Here is a 26093-nt window from a genome sequence, read left to right on the forward strand (position 1 = left end):
ACTCAGGAGAAGTTGGGCAATGTGTTTTGGGGGGTCATTTTACATATACCCATGCTGGGTGAGAGAAATATCTTGGCAAAAGACAACTTTTCCCATTTTTTTATACAAAGTTGGCATTTGACCAAGATATTTATCTCACCCAGCATGGGTATATGTAAAATGACACCTCAAAACACATTCCCCAACTTCTCCTGAGTACGGCGATACCACATGTGTGACACTTTTTTGCAGCCTAGATGCGCAAAGGGGCCCAAATTCCTTTTAGGAGGGCATTTTTAGACATTTGGATCCCAGACTTCTTCTCACGCTTTCGGGCCCCTAAAAAGCCAGGGCAGTATAAATACCCCACATGTGACCCCACTTTGGAAAGAAGACACCCCAAGGTATTCAATGAGGGGCATGGCGAGTTCCTAGAATTTTTATTTTTTTTGCATAAGTTAGCGGATATTGATTTTTTTTTGTTTTTTTTCTCACAAAGTCTCACTTTCCGCTAACTTAGGACAAAAATTTCAATCTTTCATGGACTCAATATGCCCCTCACGGAATACCTTGGGGTGTCTTCTTTCCGAAATGGGGTCACATGTGGGGTATTTATACTGCCCTGGCTTTTTAGGGGCCCTAAAGCGTGAGAAGAAGTCTGGAATATAAATGTCTAAAAATGTTTACGCATTTGGATTCCGTGAGGGGTATGGTGCGTCCATGTGAGATTTTATTTTTTGACACAAGTTAGTGGAATATGAGACTTTGTAAGAAAAAACAAAAACAAAAACAAACAAAAAATGTCCGCTAACTTGTGCCAAAAAAATGGCTGAATGGAGCCTTACCAGGGGGGGAGTGATCAATGACAGGGGGGTGATCAATGACAGGGGGGTGATCAATGACAGGGGGGTGATCACCCATATAGACTCCCTGATCACCCCCCTGTCACTGATCACCCCCCCTGTAAGGCTCCATTCAGACATCCGCATGATTTTTTACGGATCCATGGATAGGATCCACAGAACGCATGCGGACGTCTGAATGGAGCCTTACAGGGGGGTGATCAATGACAGGGGGTGATCAGGGTAATCAGGGTGATCACCCCCCTGTCATTGATCACCCCCCCTGTAAGGCTCCATTCAGACATCCGCATGATTTTTTACGGATCCATGGATACATGGATCGGATCCACAGAACGCATGCGGACGTCTGAATGGAGCCTTACAGAGGGGTGATCAATGACAGGGGGTGATCAGGGTAATCAGGGTGATCACCCCCCTGTCACTGATCACCCCCCCTGTAAGGCTCCATTCAGACATCCGCATGATTTTTTACGGATCCATGGATACATGGATCGGATCCACAGAACGCATGCGGACGTCTGAATGGAGCCTTACAGGGGGGTTATCAATGACAGGGGGTGATCAGGGTAATCAGGGTGATCACCCCCCTGTCACTGATCACCCCCCCTGTAAGGCTCCATTCAGACATCCGCATGATTTTTTACGGATCCATGGATACATGGATCGGATCCACAGAACGCATGCGGACGTCTGAATGGAGCCTTACAGGGGGGTTATCAATGACAGGGGGTGATCAGGGTAATCAGGGTGATCACCCCCCTGTCACTGATCACCCCCCCTGTAAGGCTCCATTCAGACATCCGCATGATTTTTTACGGATCCATGGATACATGGATCGGATCCACAGAACGCATGCGGACGTCTGAATGGAGCCTTACAGGGGGGTTATCAATGACAGGGGGTGATCAGGGTAATCAGGGTGATCACCCCCCTGTCACTGATCACCCCCCCTGTAAGGCTCCATTCAGACATCCGCATGATTTTTTACGGATCCATGGATACATGGATCGGATCCACAAAACGCATGCGGACGTCTGAATGGAGCCTTACAGGGGGGTTATCAATGACAGGGGGTGATCAGGGTGATCACCCCCCTGTCACTGATCACCCCCCCTGTAAGGCTCCATTCAGACGTCCACATGATTTTTACGGATCCATGGATCGGATCCGTAAAAATCATGCGGACGTCTGAATGGAGCCTGACAGGGGGGTGATCAATGACAGGGGGGTGATCAATGACAGGGGGTGATCAGGGAGTGTATATGGGTGATCACCCGCCTGTCATTGATCACCCCCCTGTAAGGCTCCATTCAGACGTCCGCATGATTTTTACGGATCCATGGATACATGGATCGGATCCGTAAAAATCATGCGGACGTCTGAATGGAGCCTGACAGGGGGGTGATCAATGACAGGGGGTGATCAGGGAGTGTATATGGGTGATCACCCGCCTGTCATTGATCACCCCCCTGTAAGGCTCCATTCAGACGTCCGCATGATTTTTACGGATCCATGGATACATGGATCGGATCCGTAAAAATCATGCGGACGTCTGAACGGAGCCTGACAGGGGGGTGATCAATGACAGGGCGGTGATCAATGACAGGGGGGTGATCAGGGAGTTTATATGGGGTGATCAGGGGTTTATAAGGGGTTAATAAGTGACGGGGGGGTGTAGTGTAGTGTAGTGTGGTGTTTGGTGGGACTGTACTGACCTACCTGAGTCCTCTGGTGGTCGATCCTAACAAAAGGGACCACCAGAGGACCAGGTAGGAGGTATATTAGACGCTGTTATGAAAACAGCGTCTAATATACCTGTTAGGGGTTAAAAAATTCGGATCTCCAGCCTGCCAGCGAGCGATCGCCGCTGGCAGGCTGGAGATCCACTCGCTTACCTTCCGTTCCTGTGAGCGCGCGCGCCTGTGCGCGCGCGTTCACAGGAAATCTCGGCTCTCGCGGGAGTACGCGTATATGCGTCCACCCAGAAGAGCAGGACCGCCGGCAGGACGCAATCCTGCGTACGGCGGTCCTGAGGAGGTTAAGGTGGATAAAAGTTTACACTTTTCCAATTTTTCACATAAACAAAGAACTAAGGGGGACATTTGCTAAGGCTCCATTCAGACGTCCGTAGAATGGGTCCGCATCCGTTCTGCAATTATGCGGAACGGGTGCGGACCCATTCATTTTCTATGGGGCCGGAAGAGACACGGACAGCACACAGTGTGCTATCTGCATTTCCGGAGCACGACCCTGATCTTCCTGCCCACAGCTCCGGAAAAAAATAGAGCATGTCCTCTTCTTGTCCACAATTGCGGACAAGAATAGGCATTTCTATGGGGGTGCTAGCCTGGTGTATTGGGATCCGCAATGCACTACGGACGTCTGTATGGAGCATAAGATGATAGTCCTAGTCTATATCCGCTGGTTCCTAATGCGCCTAAGTTATGTAGAAGCGCCGGCCTCTACATAACTTAAGCGCTGGCCATGCTATTTCATTAAATGTATTCCAGTTCCCTTGCTGGCATTTGTCATTTTCTACATCAAAAGCAGGTGTAGAAAATGATAAATGAGCCCAGTCGGCCATCCACCTTCCTGCACCTTTTCCTGCTGCGACAAAAATATGCCACAGTGGTGTACTTCACATAATAATTCATGCTCCAATGCTCTTCCTTGCCCTGCGCTGAATCACACAGGGCAAGGGTTTTTTCCTGACATCCAATGATGTACCGGGATCTCCATGGGTAAGCTAGGCCGAGGCTTCCGCTTAGCAGTGAGCCTGGTGACGTCACTGGCACTAATAGGCAGGATATAGCCTGCCCTAGCCTGTAAAATGGCTAAAGCCCGCCCATCACTGCCAGTGACATCACTGGGAACACTGTAAAAATGCCCTTGCCCTGCACGATACAGCATAGGGCAAGGTAGAGCATTGGAGCATGAAATGCTCCGATGCTCATGTCAGAGGGGCTTAGTGGATTAAGAAGGGGATATGTCTGGGTTCAGCTCCGAGCCCAGACAACCCCCTTAAAGCCTGTATTACACTGCCCAATTTTTCAGCAGATAATGAACGCTCATTATCGATCATCTGGCAGTTTAATACTCGCTCGATCATTGTGCAATCCAAATCTTTTGACATGTTAAAAAATTATCCTTTGCAGGCTGTAGATCGTGGTACCTAATAACGATCTGCCGCCGGCAAACCACTATACAGGGAGTGCAGAATTATTAGGCAAGTTGTATTTTTGAGGATTAATTTTATTATTGAACAACAACCATGTTCTCAATGAACCCAAAAAACTCATTAATATCAAAGCTGAATATTTTTGGAAGTAGTTTTTAGTTTGTTTTTAGTTTTAGCTATTTTAGGGGGATATCTGTGTGTGCAGGTGACTATTACTGTGCATAATTATTAGGCAACTTAACAAAAAACAAATATATACCCATTTTAATTATTTATTTTTACCAGTGAAACCAATATAACATCTCAACATTCACAAATATACATTTCTGACATTCAAAAACAAAACAAATCAGTGACCAATATAGCCACCTTTCTTTGCAAGGACACTCAAAAGCCTGCCATCCATGGATTCTGTCAGTGTTTTGATCTGTTCACCATCAACATTGCTTGCAGCAGCAACCACAGCCTCCCAGACACTGTTCAGAGAGGTGTACTGTTTTCCCTCCTTGTAAATCTCACATTTGATGATGGACCACAGGTTCTCAATGGGGTTCAGATCAGGTGAACAAGGAGGCCATGTCATTAGATTTTCTTCTTTTATACCCTTTCTTGCCAGCCACGCTGTGGAGTACTTGGACGCGTGTGATGGAGCATTGTCCTGCATGAAAATCATGTTTTTCTTGAAGGATGCAGACTTCTTCCTGTACCACTGCTTGAAGAAGGTGTCTTCCAGAAACTGGCAGTAGGACTGGGAGTTGAGCTTGACTCCATCCTCAACCCGAAAAGGCCCCACAAGCTCATCTTTGATGATACCAGCCCAAACCAGTACTCCACCTCCACCTTGCTGGCGTCTGAGTCGGACTGGAGCTCTCTGCCCTTTACCAATCCAGCCACGGGCCCATCCATCTGGCCCATCAAGACTCACTCTCATTTCATCAGTCCATAAAACCTTAGAAAAATCAGTCTTGAGATATTTCTTGGCCCAGTCTTGACGTTTCAGCTTGTGTGTCTTGTTCAGTGGTGGTCGTCTTTCAGCCTTTCTTACCTTGGCCATGTCTCTGAGTATTGCACACCTTGTGCTTTTGGGCACTCCAGTGATGTTGCAGCTCTGAAATATGTCCAAACTGGTGGCAAGTGGCATCTTGGCAGCTGCACGCTTGACTTTTCTCAGTTCATGGGCAGTTATTTTGCGCCTTGGTTTTTCCACACGCTTCTTGCGACCCTGTTGACTATTTTGAATGAAACGCTTGATTGTTCGATGATCACGCTTCAGAAGCTTTGCAATTTTAAGAGTGCTGCATCCCTCTGCAAGATATCTCACTATTTTTGACTTTTCTGAGCCTGTCAAGTCCTTCTTTTGACCCATTTTGCCAAAGGAAAGGAAGTTGCCTAATAATTATGCACACCTGATATAGGGTGTTGATGTCATTAGACCACACCCCTTCTCATTACAGAGATGCACATCACCTAATATGCTTAATTGGTAGTAGGCTTTCGAGCCTATACAGCTTGGAGTAAGACAACATGCATAAAGAGGATGATGTGGTCAAAATACTAATTTGCCTAATAATTCTGCACTCCCTGTACAGCATGTAGATCGCTGCATGTAATAGCAGAGGAGATCGCTGCATGTAATAGCAGTGGTGTCCTTGCTAGTAAGCAGGCGATTGCAGGGAGCGCTTCCCTCCTGTCAATCGTCTGCCACATCGGATGTAGTTTAGACAAGCAGTGTATGCCAGCTATCTGAAGACAAGATGGTTATATATCTGAATACATTATAATTTGGTTATGAAATACAGGGAACACATTTGATTGAACACTTTGGACCATTGTCTGGAATAATTATGGAAGGTTGTACTATACCCAGGCATTTTAATGACATTTTGCATGTATAAAAGACTCCCGCAGTCTTTGATGCTCTAGTGCAGGGTAGGCAACCTCCGACACTCTAGTTGTTGTGAAACTACAACTCCCAGCATACATACTTGCTCTGCTCATCTAAGAACTCATGAATGAAGCATGCTGGGAATTGCAGTTTCAGAACAGCTGGAGTGCCGAAGGTTGCTGATCCCTGCTGTAGTGGATATCCTATGATGGCAGCACCTCAATACATTAGCGACAAGATTTAGACATGTCTGACTGCAGATAGGGTATACCCTGCATATATGTATTTGCCCCCTGCTTCAAAAGAATGTCATGCAGCACAGATTCTGAGCATTTACGATAACCCAGAGTGAATAGACATTTGTCTCTAAATTGCAGAATAGAAATGGCGCAATCGAAGATCAGAGCAGAGGTGTCAAGAGCTAAAGGGGTTCTTATTTTGGCTCAGAGGGGTCTGCTCCCATTTCTTGTTAGAACTTTCAAGGGGCACATTAGGAGCTGCCAGACAACCTGGATCATTTTCTACAAAGTAGACTATTTCACTTTTGCCCCTATAAGTTTTATTTCACAGCCTAGGGATTTCAGGTGTTGGGTTTTGGAAATGAGGTGGATCAGGGGATAATAATGCATCTGTAATTAAATGTTGATTGTACTAGTAATGTATTTAAACTAATATTTAAAGGGGTTTTCTAGAATTTACATATTAATTGCCTATCCTCAGGATAGGTTATCGATATCAAATTGGTGGGAGTCCGACTCCCAGAACTCCAGGAGATCAGCTAAACAAGGAGTGAGCGCTTCTGCCTCTTCCTAGGCCAGGCCATGTGACACCATATGGCCTAGGCGCAACTCAGCCTCATTCAAGTATATGGAGCTGAGCCATGATGCCTTGCACAGTTGCTATCAAATGGACGGTACTGTGTTTGGTAAGCTGCTTGGAGGTTACAATGCTTACTGGAGCTCCACAGAGTGCTGCAGCTTCCTCAAACAGCTCTCTTTATCCATTCTAGGGCTCTCTTTATCCATTATCAAGGTAACAATGAGGGTAAAGCCTCATTCACACGTCCGTGTCCGTGCTCAAATCCATGAGCAGGTGGTCAGTGATGCATCTGTGAAGGATCCGTGTGTCCGTTTTTTGCTGTCTGTGTTGCATCTGTGTTTCACTGACACTGAACAGCTGAAAAATAATTTTCAAAGCATCTCTTCTTAATGATCCGTGAAACACAGATGCAACATAGATGGCATCCGTGTTGCATCCATGGTTTTCACGGACCCATAGACTATAATGGACATGATGGATCCGTGAACACAGACAAAATAGAGCATGCTTCTGTGCTAAAAACACGGACCCACGGACCGTGCTAAAACACTAATGTCTGAATACACACATTAAAATGAATGGGGACGTGTGCTGTCCGTGGAGAACAGGTACAGCCCACGTCCTTGAAACACTGACGCGTAAATGGGGCTTAAGGCCTCTTTCACACGACCGTATGGCTTTTTCAGTGTTTTGCGGTCCGTTTTAAACGGATCCGTTGTTCCGTTTTTTGTTTCCGTTGTGTTTCCGTTTCCGTTCCGTTTTTCTGTTCCGTTTTTCCGTATGGCATATACAGTATACAGTAATTTCATAGAAAAAATTGGGCTGGGCATAACATTTTCAATAGATGGCTCCGCAAAAAACGGAATGGATACGGAAGACATACGGATGCATTTCCATATGTGTTCCGTTTTTTTTGCGGACCCATTGACTTGAATGGAGTCACGGAACGTGATTTGCGGGCAATAATAGGACACGTTCTATCTTTTAATGGAACGGAAAAACGGAAATACGGAAACGGAATGCATACGGAGTACATTCCGTTTTTTTTGCGGAACCATTGAAATGAATGGTTCCGTATACAAAAAACGGCCCGCAAAACGAAAAAAAAAAAACGGTCGTGTGAAAAAGGCCTAAGCCTGCAAATTTGGATCAACAGTACCGTCTTTGAGTGTTACAGATTAAAATATAACATTTTATTTTTTATTTAAACATTTTATTTTTTCTTAAAAAAACTAATAATCCTGACGTCGAATTTCATCTGTGATTATGCAGGTCCTGGATGTCCAGGAATTTAGCGCAAGCACAATTTGTTTTATCGGAGCATACTGGAGAGGAGCAGCGTTTGGTTGGTAACAAGGGGTAAGTCTCTGGTAAGTGTATATTATTCAGTTGCCGTTTGTTAACGTTATACCTAAAGAGGCCAACCCTAACTATGAAAGCTATGACATACAATAGACACATCAATAACTATAAAATATACTTTTATTCAGGATAATTACAACAGCATTTGAAGATCTCCAAATTCAAAATCTAAACAAAGAAAAACAGCTAACAATTGTGATCACACTAGGAACTGAACTATTGGTATGTAGTACTTAAAGGGGTTGTCCAGGATGTTTATTTTGATATCTGATTGGTGGGGGTCCAACACTGCACCCCGCCAAACAGCTGTTCCAAAGTAGCTCAGAACTACACATCTTCGTCCATTGTGTAGCGGATAGAGCAGGTCACTGCAGCACTGCTACCATTCACTGCAATGGGAGCAGCATTGCTGTAACTAGCTTTGTCGTCTACGAGATGGAAGGAACTGTGTAGGTCCATCGCCGGAGCTACTTCAGAACAGCTGATCGGCGGGGTGCAGAGTATTGGACCCCAAATAGGTCATTAATATAAAAATATCCTGGAAATCCCTTTAAAGATTACCTATCAGCCCTCCTGTAATATCTGTTTAAAGCAACTCTCAAGTTTAAACTGAAAATCTGACAAATTTATGATCGATCCTGCGGACACTCCCTGTTGCTTTCTTCACTAAATGGACAACTCAGTTTTGGACTATGTTATGCAGTGATAGTCTGACACATCCCCCTGCTCCCGGATGGACCGGCACCGATGGCAGAGGTGCTGGTCCATCCAAGGACAGTTGGGGCGTATCTCAGATTATCGCTGCACACCATGCATTGCGCTGTCTCAGACTGTCAGCCATTTTGTTATGAAAGCAATGAAGTAGAAGATCAGATGAACAGAAACAGGATGGAGCGTGAGGACGGCACCAGGTACGTTGATTATATATTGTATAGCAATGTACAGTCAAATCCGCTTGGACTGGAGGGTTGCTTTAAGTAGAATGAAATTAAGTGTGAATAGGACCTGACATTGTCAAAACTGATTACGTGTCAGACAAGGGGTGTATAGAAAGGGGATTTGTCAATGTAGTTATACATTTTTGGAATGAATGACAGGTACAAAACATAGTTTCAAGTACATTGATCTTTTATAAGGGGGGCAAGTATTAGCTAAACCGATGTATCAGGAGAGCTGACAGGCGCTATTATTTGTGTAACTGATCTGTGCAGTCCATGAATACGATACAGGCCTCAGTGAAGGATTCTTAGATTTGTAATTACACTTTGGGTTACCATAGTCACCCACAAATAGATTGTCCCACTGAGACCAGCTAATCATAGAGAGGCCCACTGCTGACAGCCCGAATGATCACTGGTTTTCCCCACAGTGCCACCTCTAAAATGAAGGGTGTCCAGCCATATGGATGACACTGCTCTTGGCTGCTTATATTGGGGGAGCCTTCTATTATCTCAGTGTACCTTTAGGAGAATCTGTTCACATCTGGTCATGGTTTCTGATAAAAACAGATCAGTCACATGGCGGGACCCCAGGATTGCCTGATGGATCCCACTGACTTATAATGGAGACTGTTGGGTTCTATTGTGGTCGCATGTTGTTTCGCATGCAGCCCAAATGGTGCCGATGTGAATTCAGCCAGTGATATTATGTTATATAATGTTAGCTGTTATCTTAATGATTTGAACATACAGTTTTTTTTTATAATTATTAAGCTCTTGGTAGATAAACTAATGGATTATACAATCTGTTGACTTGGACTGCAGATATATTTACTAGCAATACACATTTCTGTACATAAAGCTTCAGTTGCTGTCAATGTAAAAAAAATGGTGTGGATGGATGCATGTGCATTAAACAATATACTGTATGTACAATGAGTATTAGGCCTGAAGTTGTTGGCGCCCTCTAGTGGATAACATTTAGCACTGCTCAACTGTGTTGCCCACTATTAAAGCATATAGTATAAACGTATCTCCTGATACTGGATATGGTATAGACACTGGGTTCATTTACTACATATCAAGGCCCAAAAGTGAAGGCAATGCCACGTAATGTTACATTCATTTTATTTACAGTTTTCTTTTTCCAGTAAACTCTATGTACAGTACAGATATTGTATTTGCTTATTTATGTTGTCATTTTAGAGAATGCTTCTGGGACTGTTAAAACCATTACGTGCAAATGATAACATTTGAATGATAAAATTTAAATGATAAAGGGTTTGCTTGAGAGCCAAAAGATATATTAAAAAATGAAGGTTTACAATACAGTGTTGTAAAGACTATGTCCCTACATAGTGGTTATATTGAAAAGCAGTAAAGAAGAGACAAAAAAGAACAGTACAAAAAGATCTACAACCAGTGTGGTGCTGAATGGTCTCTAATTACCTCTGCCCATTGTGAAGTATAACACATGCCCTGGCTGCTGGAATACAATGCAAGGCCACTTTGATATGGGTCTAATGTGGCCACATTTTAAGTTTTCAATTTTGGCCGTTCATCTGGACCAGCCTCGGTTCCAGTGAAACAAAAGCAAACTCCCATAGTATTCTATACTTAGATTCTGAAGATCCATGGTGAGTGTGAGTGTTGTGGGTTTTTATTATAAGTAATCTAATAATGAGTGAAGAGTAAAATCATTTCTCTACTTTTGCCCTACAGGCAGCAGAGTAGGAAGCACCAACAGAAGCTGGCACAATGCCTATTAACATGCAGCAAATGTTGCCCATTTACAGAAGAGCTTTTGTTATCATTGATGCCCTACAGGAAATGACTAAATGGCGAGGAGCTTCAATTGTTTCTACTCAACAATATGATCCACACTGGTCCTAGTCAATTCAAATCAGAACAGGGAAGGTACAAAAATAAAAATGTTAAGTACATCAGGCGAATTATTCATGTATCACTTATTTTATTTTGTCTATAAAAACAAGTAAAATACTGAGCAGATATTACTGAAATATGTATGAATGGCGTCTGAATGGCATTGTCTGTAATGACATAACGATAATTGGGTGAAAAACAATATTTTCTGAACAAATGTGAAATCGACTAGTGAGGTAATAAGTTAACATTGAGCACCAATAATACATCTGTTAAATGTTTTCTTATAAAAAGATAATCTACATAGAACTCATTTTACAGATTTTTCATGCAAACTTGGCAGCGGCTGATATGAGTTCGAATCAGGCCAGCTTTCAGTGTATCTGAAGACGGCGAGCTCTGGAATGTCTTGTCAATAGTTGTAAGCCAGAAGCTGTATTTGTTAGCAAAATAGTGGCAAGTTCCACGACCACCATTGCACTCAATGAATGGGGTTGCTCTGAAGTCTTCTAGGCAGCTGCCAGGAGATGAAAGAGACTGTCCACCTCCCTCGTCACCTGCGGCTGTGTGCTGAGATAAAGATGGAAAAGTTAGATTTGGAAGATAGATTACATCAACTAAAGGGGTTGCCCAGGTTCAGAGCTGAACCCAGACATATCCCCAACTTCCCCCACTCAGCCCCTCTGACATGACCATTAGAGCATTTCCAGGCCCGTCGCTAACAGACAGGCAAAACAAGCATTTGCTTGGGGCCCAGAGCTGGCCCGGGGCCCCAAGCAGAGCCGGTGCTTGTTTTGCTTCCTTTAAGGCTGCAGGTCAGTACGTCTAGGCATAGGCATAGCGGCATGACGTAGCGGCGTCGCTGCCCGGGCGTGCCGCGCGTCCGTGTGGGCGCCCTCTCCCTGCCTCCCCCCTGCCTCCCCATGGATCATCGGCGTCCCGCATGTGCACCGCTGGAAGCCGTCTAGCACCAGTGTGCGGCCCCCCTCGCAGTCGCAGTCGATCGGTAGCCTGGGTGACAGTCTGGAGCTGACCGGAGGGGACGATATCCCGCAACTAAGTCGGGCACAGAGTCGCGATAGGTCCTGAGTGTGGCCCGGGATACGCAGTAGAAAGGACTGGACACAAAGCGGCGCCCGGAACATCTTTGTTTGAGGAGCAAGCACCTGTAACAGCATACAGGCCCAAGATGTTGCACCCCGAGTCCCTCCATTGTGGATGAAGTTGACTTCGCCTGATTGCCTCCCTGCAGAGTGGTGAGAGTATCTCCCATCCTGTAGGTTCCTGTAGGCTTTGCGTGCGTAAGGTGTGGAGGGCGTGGAGGGGGGGGCCTCCATGTCTATTTTGCTTGGGGCCCCCAAATTCCTTCAAACGGCCCTGAGCATTTCATGCTCCGATGCTCTCCCTTGCCATGCGCTGTATCGGGCAGGGCAAGGTCTGTTTTGTTTAAATTTTTACACTTCCAGGTGGAGGCTTCCACCTAGCAGTGTTACCGGTGATGTCACCGGCACTAATGGGCTGACTTTAGTGCTGCCCTAGCTATTTTACAGGGTAGGGCAATTCTAAAGCCCACCCATTAGTGCCAGTGATGTCACCAGGCTCACTGCTAGGCGGAAGCCTCTGCCTAGCAGAGACTCCGTACGTGACCGGATCTGCAGAAAAAGCCCTTGCCCTGAGTGGGAGAAGAAGGGGATATGTCTGGGTTCAGCTCTGAACCCGGACAACCCCTTTAATAATATGCTTACAATAATACATATTTTGCAGCTACAGTTTATGTATCTATTAATAGTCTGACTTTTTAGTCCGGCGGCTTTCGCCGTGCACCGCCGTGCTGCGCCGGAGCTCTGCCCCGTCCCCATTATAGTCAATGGCGAAATAGCGACAGGACGGATACGACATGGTGAACAGCCTGTCGGATCCGTCCTGCCGCAAGTGTGAAAGTACCCTTAGTTTATACCTAAGAGAGTCCCTTAGAATGCATAGATTAGGGGGAACAGCTAAAGGTTCTTTGGCCCTGGTGTAAAAGTACAGCTTGGGCCAACAACTTCTCCCACCCGGTCAAAATTGTTACCACTGTGACCTATATAGCTATGTAACATGCAACTCTTGTGTCACAACACGATATATGGAAAATACTGCACAAATGTCATGCAAGTTCCTAATGAAGCTGCTTCACAAGTCTGTGTTTAGACCCAAAATAATGGGTGTAACAACAAGTTTCCATGCTCCTAGTTTTAAATTAGGATGGATTTTAATAATGTTTGATATATTCATATTTGGATGTAAGCTATCATATCTTGTATTTTAGTGAGCCTTTAATTATTTTATATTTAAAGTTTAATTGTATAAAACCCCTAGAAAATACAAACCATAAGGAATGAGTATCCAATCCACAAGCTTCTCCAACCATCGGGACAGAATGGGATGGAAGCATCTTGACTATGGACAGCAATTGCAACTGCAGGAGCTTCACAGACAGTACAGCGACTTATATAGGGTTTAATTTCTTCTTCTACTAAAGGCATCATTGGAAGAGGAGCTGTGGTTGATAGCCAGTAAGATTTATCATTGCGACTGGCATAATAGCACACATCACCTGGGTTGCAGTATAGGAAAGGCATTGTACTAAAGCGCTGGAGACAAGATCCAGCCAGACCTAGAGAACACAGCAGATAGGATTATACAACTGGAATGCTGCAATGTACCTGCTATCATCAGAACAATTGTTCAAAGCATAGTAAACTGGCAGATTGTGGTTAGACACCTCAAACAATGATTATTTGTAGATATTTTCTTTTTTAGATGTCCTCCACAATTCAAGTCTATCATGTCATTAATGATGGTTTAAGGGGGTACTATCTCTCCTGGTATTTAGATACTTATGACCTATCCTCAGGCTAGCTGTATAGAGATAGAGCTGTATACCAGGTGGGAAGTCAAGATCAGTCGTGTGTAGATAAATAAATTGTCTGTATTCAGGATTGGTGATTCATATCAGAATGTTGGGTCCACACCTGGCACTCCCACCAAACAGCTGTCTTGGGCAGCCGCTGGTGCTGTTTGCTTTGGTCTGCAGTCATACTGCTGCTCAGTTCTGATTCACTTGAATAGAAGCTGAGCTGCAGTGCCTGACACATCCAGTACTCAATGGACAGAACCTTGTGCTTCTGTCTCCATCCACTGTATAATTTGAGGTCCTGCTGGCTTCCTGAGACAGCTGATCAGTGGATATTTCGGGCCCCCACTTATCTGATATTGATGACCTATCCTGAGGATAGACCATCAATATCTAAGTGGCAGAAAAACCCTTTAATGTATACTGACCATTTACATTTATTATGTACAGTACAGACCAAAAGTTTGGACACACCTTCTCATTCAAAGAGTTTTCTTTATTTTCATGACTATGAAGGCATCAAAACTATGAATTAACACATGTGGAATTATATACATAACAAACAAGTGTGAAACAACTGAGAATATGTCATATTCTAGGTTCTTCAAAGTAGCCACCTTTTGCTTTGATTGATGCTTTACATACTCTTGGCATTCTCTTGATGAGCTTCAAGAGGTAACCCCCTGAAATGGTCTTCCAACAGTCTTGAAGGAGTTTCCAGAGATGCTTAGCACTTGTCGGCCCTTTTGCCTTCACTCTGCGGTCCAGCTCACCCCAAACCATCTCGATTGGGCTCAGGTCCGGTGACAGTGGAGGCCAGGTCATCTGGCGCAGCACCCCATCACTCTCCTTCATGGTCAAATAGCCCTTACTTTCAAAGTTTTCCCAATTTTTCGGCTGACTGACTGACCTTCATTTCTTAAAGTAATGATGGCCACTCGTTTTTCTTTACTTAGCTGCTTTTTTCTTGCCATAATACAAATTCTAACAGTCTATTCAGTAGGACTATCAGCTGTGTATCCACTTAACTTCTTCTCAACGCCACTGATGGTCCCAACCCCATCTATAAGGCAAGAAATCCCACTTATTAAACCTGACAGGGCACACCTGTGAAGTGAAAACCATTTCAGGGGACTACCTCTTGAAGCTCATCAAGAGAATGCCAAGAGTGTGGAAAGCAGTAATCAAAGCAAAAGGTGGCTACTTTGAAGAACCTAGAATATGACATATTTTTAGTTGTTTCACACTTGTTTGTTATGTATATAATTCCACATGTGTTAATTCATAGTTTTGATGCCTTCAGTGTGAATCTACAATTTTCATAGTCATGAAAATAAAGAAAACTCTTTGAATGAGAAGGTGTGTCCAAACTTTTGGTCTGTACTGTATATGCTTTATATTTATGGGCAGTGTTGGGATAGAACTGCACTACTGTAGAATATTTCTTAGGTTTTGACAATGTCTTGTTTCAACAGAAGTGAGACAATCGTCCATCAGTTAGCTATACGTGACAACATGTATGATATTCCAATGCAAAAAAAATCTAGATCCTGTTACCTAAGTCTTGATTGTGTGCTTTCTCCTGTCCTTCCAAATACAACAAACTGTATCCGCTCCACAGTTTAGCCATGCCAACAGGACACATTGGCTCTTGGTCAGTCTGGCTGTGTTTTACAAGGAGATAGCCTATGTTCACACTTCTTCCTGGCATGCCTGGCAACCCAACAGTACCTGGTACCCCAGGGTTTCCTGTTAAAAAAAAAACATAAGGATTGTGTCATCAGAATATGACTTATTGTTTAAATCAGGTTCTAATGTCAAACATATTTTTAATTCGCCATAAAAATAATAAACACTGACTGAATTCCAATTTTTACCCACCTCGATTCCCAAAAAGTGAACTAAAAAGTCATCAAAAAGCCAAATGTAACCCAAAATGGTACCAATAAAAAACTACTGTTTGTCCTGCAAAAACAAGCCCTAACACAGCTCAGTCTAGAAGAAAAAAGAAAAGTAATGGCTGTTAAAAACATTTCAGCAATTTCCATTTGACAAAATCCAGATGCTGCTCCTTTCTTCTGAGTGCTGTCATGTCTCCAAACAGCAGCTTATGACCACAATTCTGGTATTTTTGTACTGAGGAGAAATTGTGTAACAAAATACGTGGTGTTTTTACTCCTTTTAACCCTTGGAAAAAATTAAAACTTTGGGGCTAATGTAACATACTATTGGAAAAAGTGTAATTTTTCATTTTTACATTCCAATGTTAATACATTTTATAACACACCTGTGGGGATAAAACTATCATTACACCTTTAACTGAATTCCTTTGGGATGTAGTTTCAAAAATGGAGTTATCTTTTGAGTTTTCCTCTGTACCGGTACCTCAGGGGTGTTGCAAGTTCAACATGGCGCCCAAACCCATTCTAGTAAATCTGCACTTCAAAAGCCATACAATGCTCCTTCCCTTTTGAGCCCTGCTGTGGGCCCACACAGCAGGTTAAAACCACATATGGGGTATTGCTGTACTTATTAGTAACTGAGTAACAATTTTTGGGATGCTTTTTATGCTATTAACTCTTGTAAAAATATAAAAAATGAGCTAAAACTACATGTTATTGACATTTATTTTTTATTTTCATTCCCCAATTGTAATAAATTCTATGAAACACATGTGGGGTCAAAATGCTCACTGCACCCATATTATAAATTCTTTGAGAGCTGTAGTTTCCAAAATGGGGCATTAAGGGGTGTTTCTTATTTAGTGGCACGACAAGGCCTCTGCAACCTGAAAAAGCCTGAAAAACTTCCTAAAAAAATGGAGACCGCCCACAAAATCCACACTGTGCTTCTTCAATTCTGATGCTGGTAGTCAAGTAACACACTACGGCCACATATAGGATATTTCAAAATACTACAGAAGCAGGGTAATACATTTGGAGTACTGGTTCTATTTATCACCTGTTTTCCAAAAAATGGATTAAATTGGAAAATTTGCAAAAAAAAATAAAAAATGAAATGTTTAAATTTCCCCTCTGTTTTGCATTATTTCCTGTGAAATAAACTTCCTAAATGTAATTTTAAATACTTTGAGTGGTGCAGGTTTTAAAATGGGATTTATGGGGGGTTCTAATATGTAGGCCTCTCATAGCCACTTTAGAACTGAATTGGACCCTTTTAACCTATTAAAAAAATAAAAGTAAAATTGACCAATGACTGTCTTAAAAAAAGAGAAATTCAAATTTGTAAAATTGCAACTTTTGTTAAATTTTCATTATATTTTGGATTTTTTGTATAAAACAAAATATATTGACCAAAATTTACTACTAACATGAAGTACAATATGTCACAAAACCACCTTAGAATAAATTGTATATCTAAAAGCATTCCAAAGTTATTACCACACAAAGTGGTATGTCAGATTTGAGAAATGGGGCTGCGTTCTTAAAAGTGCAGCGATTTATATTGAAGACCATGCAGATTAGCTGTTTGACAAGGGGGTCTTCCTGGTCTTTACACTACGCATCGTCTCTTGTGGAGCATTACAAGTACTTGCTCCATTTAAGTGAATGGAGACGAAGTGCAGTGTAATGGACAGGAAGCGGCAATCTCATGAAGTGCCGCCTTCTCTTCAAACAGCTGATTGGCAGGGAGGCCAGGTGTCAGACCCCCGCCGATCAGATATTGATGACTATTAATTGTTAGCAGTCTGCAGTAAGGGTACAGAGGGGAGGTAACCAGTTGGGAGGTGTGTTTCTGCACAGTCTCACTATATCCAGTCAGTGCTGCCATTGTCAGTCTGTGCAGGTACACCCCCCCAACTGGTCACTGCCCCTCTGTACCCTTACTGCAGACTGCTAGCAATTCATTCAGAACTTCTAGTACAAATAATAATGGAATTGTACAACATACAGACATAATAATAGATGCTCCAGAATCGTTATTACATGGAGAATGCATGTAGCTACTAAAACAGGCGTGTCAGAAGCAGTGACAGGTCCTCTTTAACTCACATTTAACTCGCCATTTAAAAAAATGCCAGAATTGCTGTTTTGCTGAATTGCTGTTTTGTTTATCCCCTCTACTAAAAAATTATAAGAAAGTGATAAATATTGCAAATCCCCAAATGGTACTAATGAAAATATGCGGTCATGAATGACACCACTCTTGGTCCAATAACAAGAATGTGGCACCTCGGTCTTGTAATTGGCGGGGGCCCTGTGGATAGGAGATACGTTCCCATGGTGTGAAAAAACAGATAGTATAGAAAACATCTCATAGTTAAAGATCTCAGAAACTAAAGCTTCAATCAATAAAGTATACTTTTTTTTTTAATGTACATTTTAGTATGATTCATTAGTTAGTAAGTTCACTTACCTTTAAATCCTAGAGGACCCCTTTGTCCTATAATCCCTATGTCTCCACGACCGCCAGGTACTGCAGACCTTCCAGCTATACCTGGAACACCTTGCCTACCCGGTTGACCCTGTGCACCTGGAAAGCAATTAAGCTTTTAAATTAGATAGTGGTTAATATTCTCCAAAGTTTCCAGCACTATCAACAGCATAATGTAGGCCTGTATTACACGGGCTGATTGAGCAAGCGGTTGTCGGAAGGGAATCATTGCCTCCCAGCAATCACCTGCTAGCTAGCGGAGGAGACCGCTGCTATTACATGCAGTGATCTCCGCAGCATGGGGAGGACCGATCGCTTTGCCATTGCTTGTCCCTATACTGTGTAGTGGTTTGTTGGCGGCAGATAGTAATTACACAGCACAATCTGCCGCTGGTAAACAATGATTTTTAAAGGGATTCTGTCAACTCTTTTTACTCTAGCATGTCTGCAATATAGTTTGAAGAAAATGAGGAAGCAGCACACTGTATAAACAAGGGGTGCACGTCCGGCCAGTGTGGACCAGCACCTAGGTCCAATGTATTAGAAGAGAAAAATAGCCAGCAGCACTCCAAATCAATTCAAAAGTTGATGATTTATTGGACCCAAAATCAGGCGACGTTTCAACAGCTTGTTGCTGTTGATAAACGTGCTTGATAAAGACAGCAACAAGCTGTTGAAACGTCGCCTGATTTTGGGTCCAATAAATCATCAACTTTTGAATTGATTTGGATGTCTGCAATATACCTGTCTCATATCTCTAAATGGTTTTATTGAGTGTAAAAAATGATTTTATATATATGTAAATCAGCCTGGTAAGGAGCCCAAGGGGCTGCACTAACCGTTCTGGAGCCCAGCAACGCGCCCCCTGTGAAGCAGCCCAGCACCGCCTGTATCCAGGAATCTCCTCCGTGCTCACGAAGCTAGATCGCTGTAATCTCGCAAGCTCGCACATGCGCAGTGCTGGCATAGTGTTCCTTCCCTGTGCTGGCATTAGCCTCAGGGAAGGAGCTGTGCATGTGTGAGCTTGCGCACCATGAGATTACAGCGATCTGACTTCTTGAGCAAGGAGGAGATTCCTGGATACAGGCGGTGCTGGGCTCCTTCACAGGGGGCGCGTGGCTGGGCTCCAGAACGGTTAGTCCAGCCCCTTGGGCTCCTTACCAGGCTGATTTACGTATATATAAAATATTTTTTTACACTCAATAAAACCACTCAAAGATATGGGACAGGTATATTGTGGACATGCTAGCGGCGATCTAGCTGTGCATGTCCGCATCTCTATAGGGTAAAAAGAGGTGACAGAATCCCTTTAAGCATGCTTAAAAATCACAAATGCCTGATGCACACAACCGTATTTTGTGGTCTGCAAAAACGGATCCACAAAAAATACAGATGACATCCGCGTGCATTCCGTATTTTGCGGAACGGAACAGCTGGCCCCTAATAGAACAGTACTATCCTTGTCTGTAATGCGGACAATAATTGGACATGTTCTATATTTTGCGGAACGGAAATATGGAAATGGAATGCACATGGAGTGCCTTCCGTTTTTTTTGCAGACCTATTTAAATAAATGGTTCTGTATATGGTCCACAAGAAACGGAACGGACACGGAATGAAAATACGTTTGTGTGCATGAGGCCTAAATTCATAGAAGTATACAGATATATCTGTAGACAGTGGAAAAAGAGGGGGGCATAACATACCATAATGTTATTTATTAGTGGAATTTCTGGTCCTACGTTTGAGGGACTATTTTCTATGCAGTGATGGGTTAGCACAAGCTGAAAGCAATGCACTCTCGGGAGATGCAGGTGCTTGATGGTCACATGTGATGACCCACCCACAAAAAGACTAGGGCAGCAAAGTGGAGAGTAAAGGTGAAAATTACATTGGCGAGCAACATATTTTGCATTGCTATAGTTAAAATCATGGTATGCATATCCAGATTTTTGTGGGATAACCCCATTAGGCCTCTTTCCCACTGGCGTTACAATTGTCTGGCAGGCTGTTCCAGCAGGGGGACCGCCTGCTGGATCCATATTAACATTTGCACACATGTGCGGCCAGAAGTCCCCCTCAGCCCCATTCACTATAATGCTGCGGTTTTTGTCCAGCTGCCTCTTTGCATATTTGTGGCCGCATCTCCCGCCTGTCCCCATTATAGTGAATGGGGCTAAGGCGGACTTCTGGCAGCGCACATATGCCAACATTAGCATGCATCTGCCAGAACAGTCTGCCAGACAATCCTAACACCAGTGTGAAAGAAGTTTTAAATATACTTTATTTTTTATTAGGATCATGTTCTAATATTACACCAGTTCAGCTAAGCTCACACTACATTTATGACCTATGTCACTAGTATGTATGTACTGTATGTGTAAAAAAATTAAGCAAATGTATACCGTGATGTAGTCATGGCATCTTCAGCTCTCCAAAAATTAGAGAAACCTAAATGCACAGCACTGTAATCAGCCTAGTAAGCAGTATATCAGTTTTATTTCTAACCGTGTTAGTATTAACTAGTATTAGTCATACCTTTATCTCCAACAAGACCATGGGGTCCCATGTCTCCCCTGCTGCCTTCAGGACCTATAATTCCTGTTATACCAATAGGACCAGGTTCCACTTCCATACGTAATGGTTCAGCTGCTAACCCTGTTGATCCAGGTTCACCCTGCAGACCTGTAACAGATTATTGTAAAATCAAGAAAGTCACCATAGTCATAACAAATTCTCCATTATTTTGAAGGATGACATTAAAGAGGACCTTTCACCGATTTTTACACTGTGAACTAAGTATACAGACATGGAGTGCGGCGCCCGGGGATCTCACTGCACTTACTATTATCCCTGGGCGCCGCTCCGTTCTCCCGCTATGCCCTCCGGTATCTCCGGCCACTAAGTTATAGTAGGCAGAGATTTCAGACACTAAGTTATGGTAGGCGGAGTCTGCCCTTGTTCTGCTCTAGCGCTGGCCAATCGCAGAGCAGAGCTCACAGCCTGGGAGGTTATTTTCTCCCAGGCTGTGAGCTCTGCAATGCGATTGGCCAGCGCTACAGAAGAACAAGGGCAGACTCCTCCTACTATAACTTTGTGACAGGAGATACCGGAGGGCATAGCAGGAGAACAGAGCGGCGCCCGGGGATAATAGTAAGTGCAGTGAGATCCCTGGGCGCCGCTCTACATGTCTGTATACTTAGTTCACAGTGTAATAATCGGTGAAAGGTCCTCTTTAAAGTTCATTTTGCATTTTGATTAACCTTACATTACAGCTACAATTACAAACTTGATAAATACAATGGAGATAATTAATTTGGTACTCACCCTGTGGCCCCCGGTTACCCTTTGGTCCTTTAGGACCTCTGTCTCCTGGGAATCCAGGTAATCCAAATCCACCTTCATTACCTTGGTCACCCATCCCACCTTTTGACATTAAAAACTAGTGTTACATTTACAAGTAAACTGAAGAAGCGCAAAGAAACTGTTATGGAGCATGTTACCTTTCCCTCCAGGAAAACCAGGGATACCAGTAAATCCTTGTGGTCCTCTATCACCTGGAATTCCTTTATCACCCACTTTTCCTTCTAAACCTTGGGGTCCTGACTCTCCTTTAACTCCGGGTCGTGAGGGTGCACCTGGTCTTCCTTGGGGACCTGGGTAGCCTGAAAGCAAATAAAACACAGATCTCTCATCTTTATAAAGTTATGGTATGAAAGGGATAATCACAAAACTGAAATGTACAATGAAATTCTGATATCTCAGTTAATAAAGACAAAATACCTGGTAGCCCTAGAGGACCCGAAGACCCAACATCTCCTGGGCTTCCTGAGTAGTTAGAAACACCAGGAACGCCACGGACACCATCTAATCCACGTAAACCCATAAAACCAGGTAAACCTAATAAACACAGAGTCCTTTGATTTATTTCTTAATGACATAACTGCATAAGCAAATAGTTTTTGATTGTGACACCAAAGCACAAACCGTAGCAATATACCAGTGATAGTGGACTGTTCCATCCAGTACATATAATGCAGCAATACAGTTCCTTTTCAAAGCAATCTTACAAATGTCTAGTCCAGCATGCTTGGGACCCGCAAAGGCTAGACTAGCAGATTTCCTGATGTAGGAAATGTTTGTGACTGACATCTTTGGAGGTATATCCAGCTATATCTAACCACAATTAAGTGATTTTACAAATGTAAGACACTTTCACTGGCCAAATGCCTACGTATGTTATTCAGTTGCTCCCAGATCCCACCAATTTGGATGCCAGAACTTCAGGTTTTGCAGTAACCCTCTTTTACTGAATATGTAGAAACTATCCTCTGATAAAATGAGTTTGCCCCATGTACACTTTTATTTTAGATTCATGAGCTCACAAGAGAGTATTAAAAGTTGTAAAAATTGAGTAAAAACAAAGTTAGCACATACAAATTTCAAAAACAATAGAACTGACCTGGCTCTCCTTTGACTCCTTTTGCACCAGTATTTCCAGGTAATCCAACAACATTACTCTGCTCACCCTGGTTGCCTTTCTCACCTATGGGGCCTTTTACACCTGATGCACCAAATGAATCTGTGCCTATTAAAAATATACAGACATTTAGATCCGGCTTAAAACCTGATTGCTACATTTAAGAACTGATGTTAAACATACCTGATGTGCCTTGTTGTCCCTTAGTCCCTGTCAGACCCTCGAGCCCAGAGATTCCTCTGAGTCCAGGAAAGCCTGTAACAGAATAAGATAAATAATTGTTCTTAATGCATTGTTAATACAAAACAAAGTGCTTCCAATACATTATGATACTGGATATGTAGGTGATTCATATGTATAAAGAAGAGTATGTCTCTTATAGCTTGATTTTTTTTTCCAAACCACAAAATGCCCATTTCCTCAATGGTTTGCCTTTTGAAAATGCAATATTTAACTTAGCATTTTGCCTCCATAGTTCAGAAATTGCTTGCAATACAGTATTGTAAGATGGCAAAACAAATTTTAACTACCATGGTTGAGGGGGTTTGACTAGGCTTGGAGGGGAAGAGAGGCCCTGGCTCATCCAGATACCGGGGTGCTGCCCAAAAGGGTTTGAAAGCTGAACAACCACTTTAAGAGTACTTAGCGGAAATAGAAATCCTAAGTAGAGATGTCTAATGGATACCAAGTACTTTGTTAAGCTACTGTAATGTGTTTCATAGGTAGATACAGTATAATTCAATGACTGAATGCTTATAAAGAATATATAGGAAATATAGTCAAGAAAAGTATACCTATGTTAATTGTATGCAGTTTGCTGGTGGGGGTAAGCAAAATGCAACACATTTAATAAAATGAAAAATGAGTTTGTGGCATTTAGTTGACAGGAGCAATAGCACTTACATGATGTTATCTTGCTATTTAGAAAAAAATGCATTAAGTGATGACTGTGTTGAGAAATAATTCTGAGATGGGACAGGTGTTAATAAAAACCTATGCATTGGGATTTATTAAGAGAAATGTCTATTTATTTACAGTCTTTTATATCTAATCGTAAAAAACGATACTTATGCTAAATTTTACCTTGCTGGCCAGGCAACCCTTGAATGCCACTACTTCCTTGTCCACCCGGAATGCCAGGGAATCCAGGATCACCCTGTGCTCCAGGTAGACCCAGAAGACCTGGTAAACCTAAGGAAAAAGAATGAAAAAAGTGCTACAAGTTCAAGATCTGAACCCCACTAATGAATGGAAAACCAGTAACAATTAAAAGCATACATAAGTTTTGCTATGTACACTGACATTACCTATGTTGCCCCTTTCTCCTGGTTGTCCTGTTTCTCCTTTCATTCCTTCAATGCCTGAAAACCCTGCATTTCCTTGGAATCCCTTGTCTCCAGGTCTTCCTCTGAGTCCTGCAAACTCACAAATAATCCACCAAGTACTTGGTTAATGTAAAAGATGTGCGGATTAAAAATACAATATGGGCAAGTTTTAACATTGTATACTGCCTCAGTATTAACTAATATATATACGGTGCATTCGGAAAGTCTTCAGAATATTTCACTTTTCAATTTTCACATTTTGTTATGTTCTAGCCTTGAGTTAAATAAAACATCCATCATGACAAAGTGAAAACAGAATGTTCAAATTATTTGCTAATTTATTGAAAAGGAAAATAATGCAATGACATAAGTATTCAGACTCTTTACTGAGTACTTAGTTGAAGCACCTTTGGCAGAGATCACAGTCTTCAGTCTTCTTGAGTTTAATGCCACAAGGTTTGCACACCTGGATTTGGGGATTTCCTGCCAATCTTCTATACAGATCCTCTCTAGCCCTGTCAGGCTGAATAAGAACAGCCATATGCATGTCTCTTCAGAGATGTTCGATTGGATTCAAGTCAGGACTCTGGCTTGGCCACTTAGGAAAATTCACAGGGTTGTCCCTAAGCCACTCCTGAGTTGTCTTGGCTGTGTGCTTAGGGTCATTGTCTTGTTGAAAGGTGAACCTTCAGTCCAGTCTGAGGTCCACAGCTTTCAGCTCTCCCTAAACACTGACTAGTGTTTCTGTCTTATCTGCTGAAAAATACCCCACAGCATGATTCTGCCACCACCATTATTCACTGTACGTATGGTATTGAGCAAGTGATAACCAAGTGATGGTTGACCTCCTGGAAGTTTCTCCCATCCGCACATAGAATCTTTGGAGCTCAGCCACTAGTGACCATTGGGTTCTTGTCACCTCTCTTACAAAGGTCTTTCTCCCGATTATCCCAATTACCAGATTTTTCACTTTAAAAGTGGGGAGAAAATGGCAAGGCATCTTATAAAGCGAATACTAGTGACCACTTCCATTACGGAAGCTATCACTGTTATGCAGTAAAAATGGGGCGTGGTGAATACAGTGCTCCTGGTGTTGGCTGTACTCACCGCTCCCTGTTCTTCTCCAGTCGTGCGCTATCCTGAGTGCATACAGCGTCATGACGTAGTGTATGCCATATGACCTGATGCTGTGCGACATCAGGTCACAGTGCAGTGCGGGCCCAGAAAAGCACAGAGAGGAGTGAGTGCAGGAAGTGCTGCTGGATGTGCAGGGTGGTGGCACCGTCTGAAGAGGTAAGTTATTTTAGTTATTTTAGGTCTAATCTGAAGTCTAGTATGGGGTTTTGATCTGAGGTCTAATATGGAAGACTGATCTGAAGTTTGATATGGGGGTCTGATGAAGATTGGGGGTCTAATAAAGATTGGAGGTCTGATTTGATGAAAAATATTTTTTTTTCTGATTTTCTTTCTCTGAAACCTAGTGCATTTTTTATCCAGTACATTCTATAGACCGAAAAATATAGTAATTTGTTTGGTGGGGCAGCTAGTTCTTAGAAGTATTCTGGTTGTTCCAGATTTCTTCCATTTAAGAATGATGAGGCCACTGTGGGAACTTTCAGTGGAGCAAAAATGTTTTTTGTTCCCTTCTACAGAGATGTGCCTCCACACAATCCTGTCTCTGAGCTCTACAGTCAGTTCTTTCCTCCTCATGGCTTAATTTTTGCTCTGATATGCACTGTCAGCTGTGAGACCTTATATACATACTGTATATACAGAGCAGTGTCTCCCCAACATATCCAATCAAGGTGTAGAAACATCTCCAAGATTCCAAGAAGGTTAAGAGAAATGGGAGGCCCCCAGAGCTAAAGTTCAAGCGTCACAACAAAGGGTCTGAGTACTTATGCCCATGCAAAATTTAACTTTTTCATTTTTAACCCCTTCTTCACATGGCAAAATTGACCTGTTCCCTTTATTATTTGGGTCAGTACAATTACGGCAATACCATATTTGTATAGTTTTTCTTGTGTTCTAACACTGAAAAAAAATGCACTGTAACTTCGGAAAATAATTAATTTTTTTCATCAACATA

General features: G+C 42.8%; 1 protein-coding gene across 1 annotated transcript in view; it reads right to left on the reverse strand.

Annotated features, from left to right (window-relative positions):
- Positions 1-8188: 8188 nt before the first annotated feature.
- Positions 8189-26093, reverse strand: part of COL4A2 (collagen type IV alpha 2 chain) — a 257233-nt gene continuing 239328 nt past the window's right edge. Inside the window, 12 exon segments of the mRNA XM_044284160.1 lie at positions 8189-11478; positions 13278-13564; positions 15362-15553; positions 18182-18298; positions 20738-20884; positions 21527-21625; positions 21703-21864; positions 21983-22099; positions 22662-22787; positions 22863-22934; positions 23763-23870; positions 23987-24094. Of these exon segments, the coding sequence (XP_044140095.1) occupies positions 11224-11478; positions 13278-13564; positions 15362-15553; positions 18182-18298; positions 20738-20884; positions 21527-21625; positions 21703-21864; positions 21983-22099; positions 22662-22787; positions 22863-22934; positions 23763-23870; positions 23987-24094 (1790 nt within the window). The 3' untranslated portion in view covers positions 8189-11223.

Source organism: Bufo gargarizans, chromosome 3, assembly GCF_014858855.1.
Source record: "Bufo gargarizans isolate SCDJY-AF-19 chromosome 3, ASM1485885v1, whole genome shotgun sequence".
NCBI lineage: Eukaryota > Metazoa > Chordata > Amphibia > Anura > Bufonidae > Bufo > Bufo gargarizans.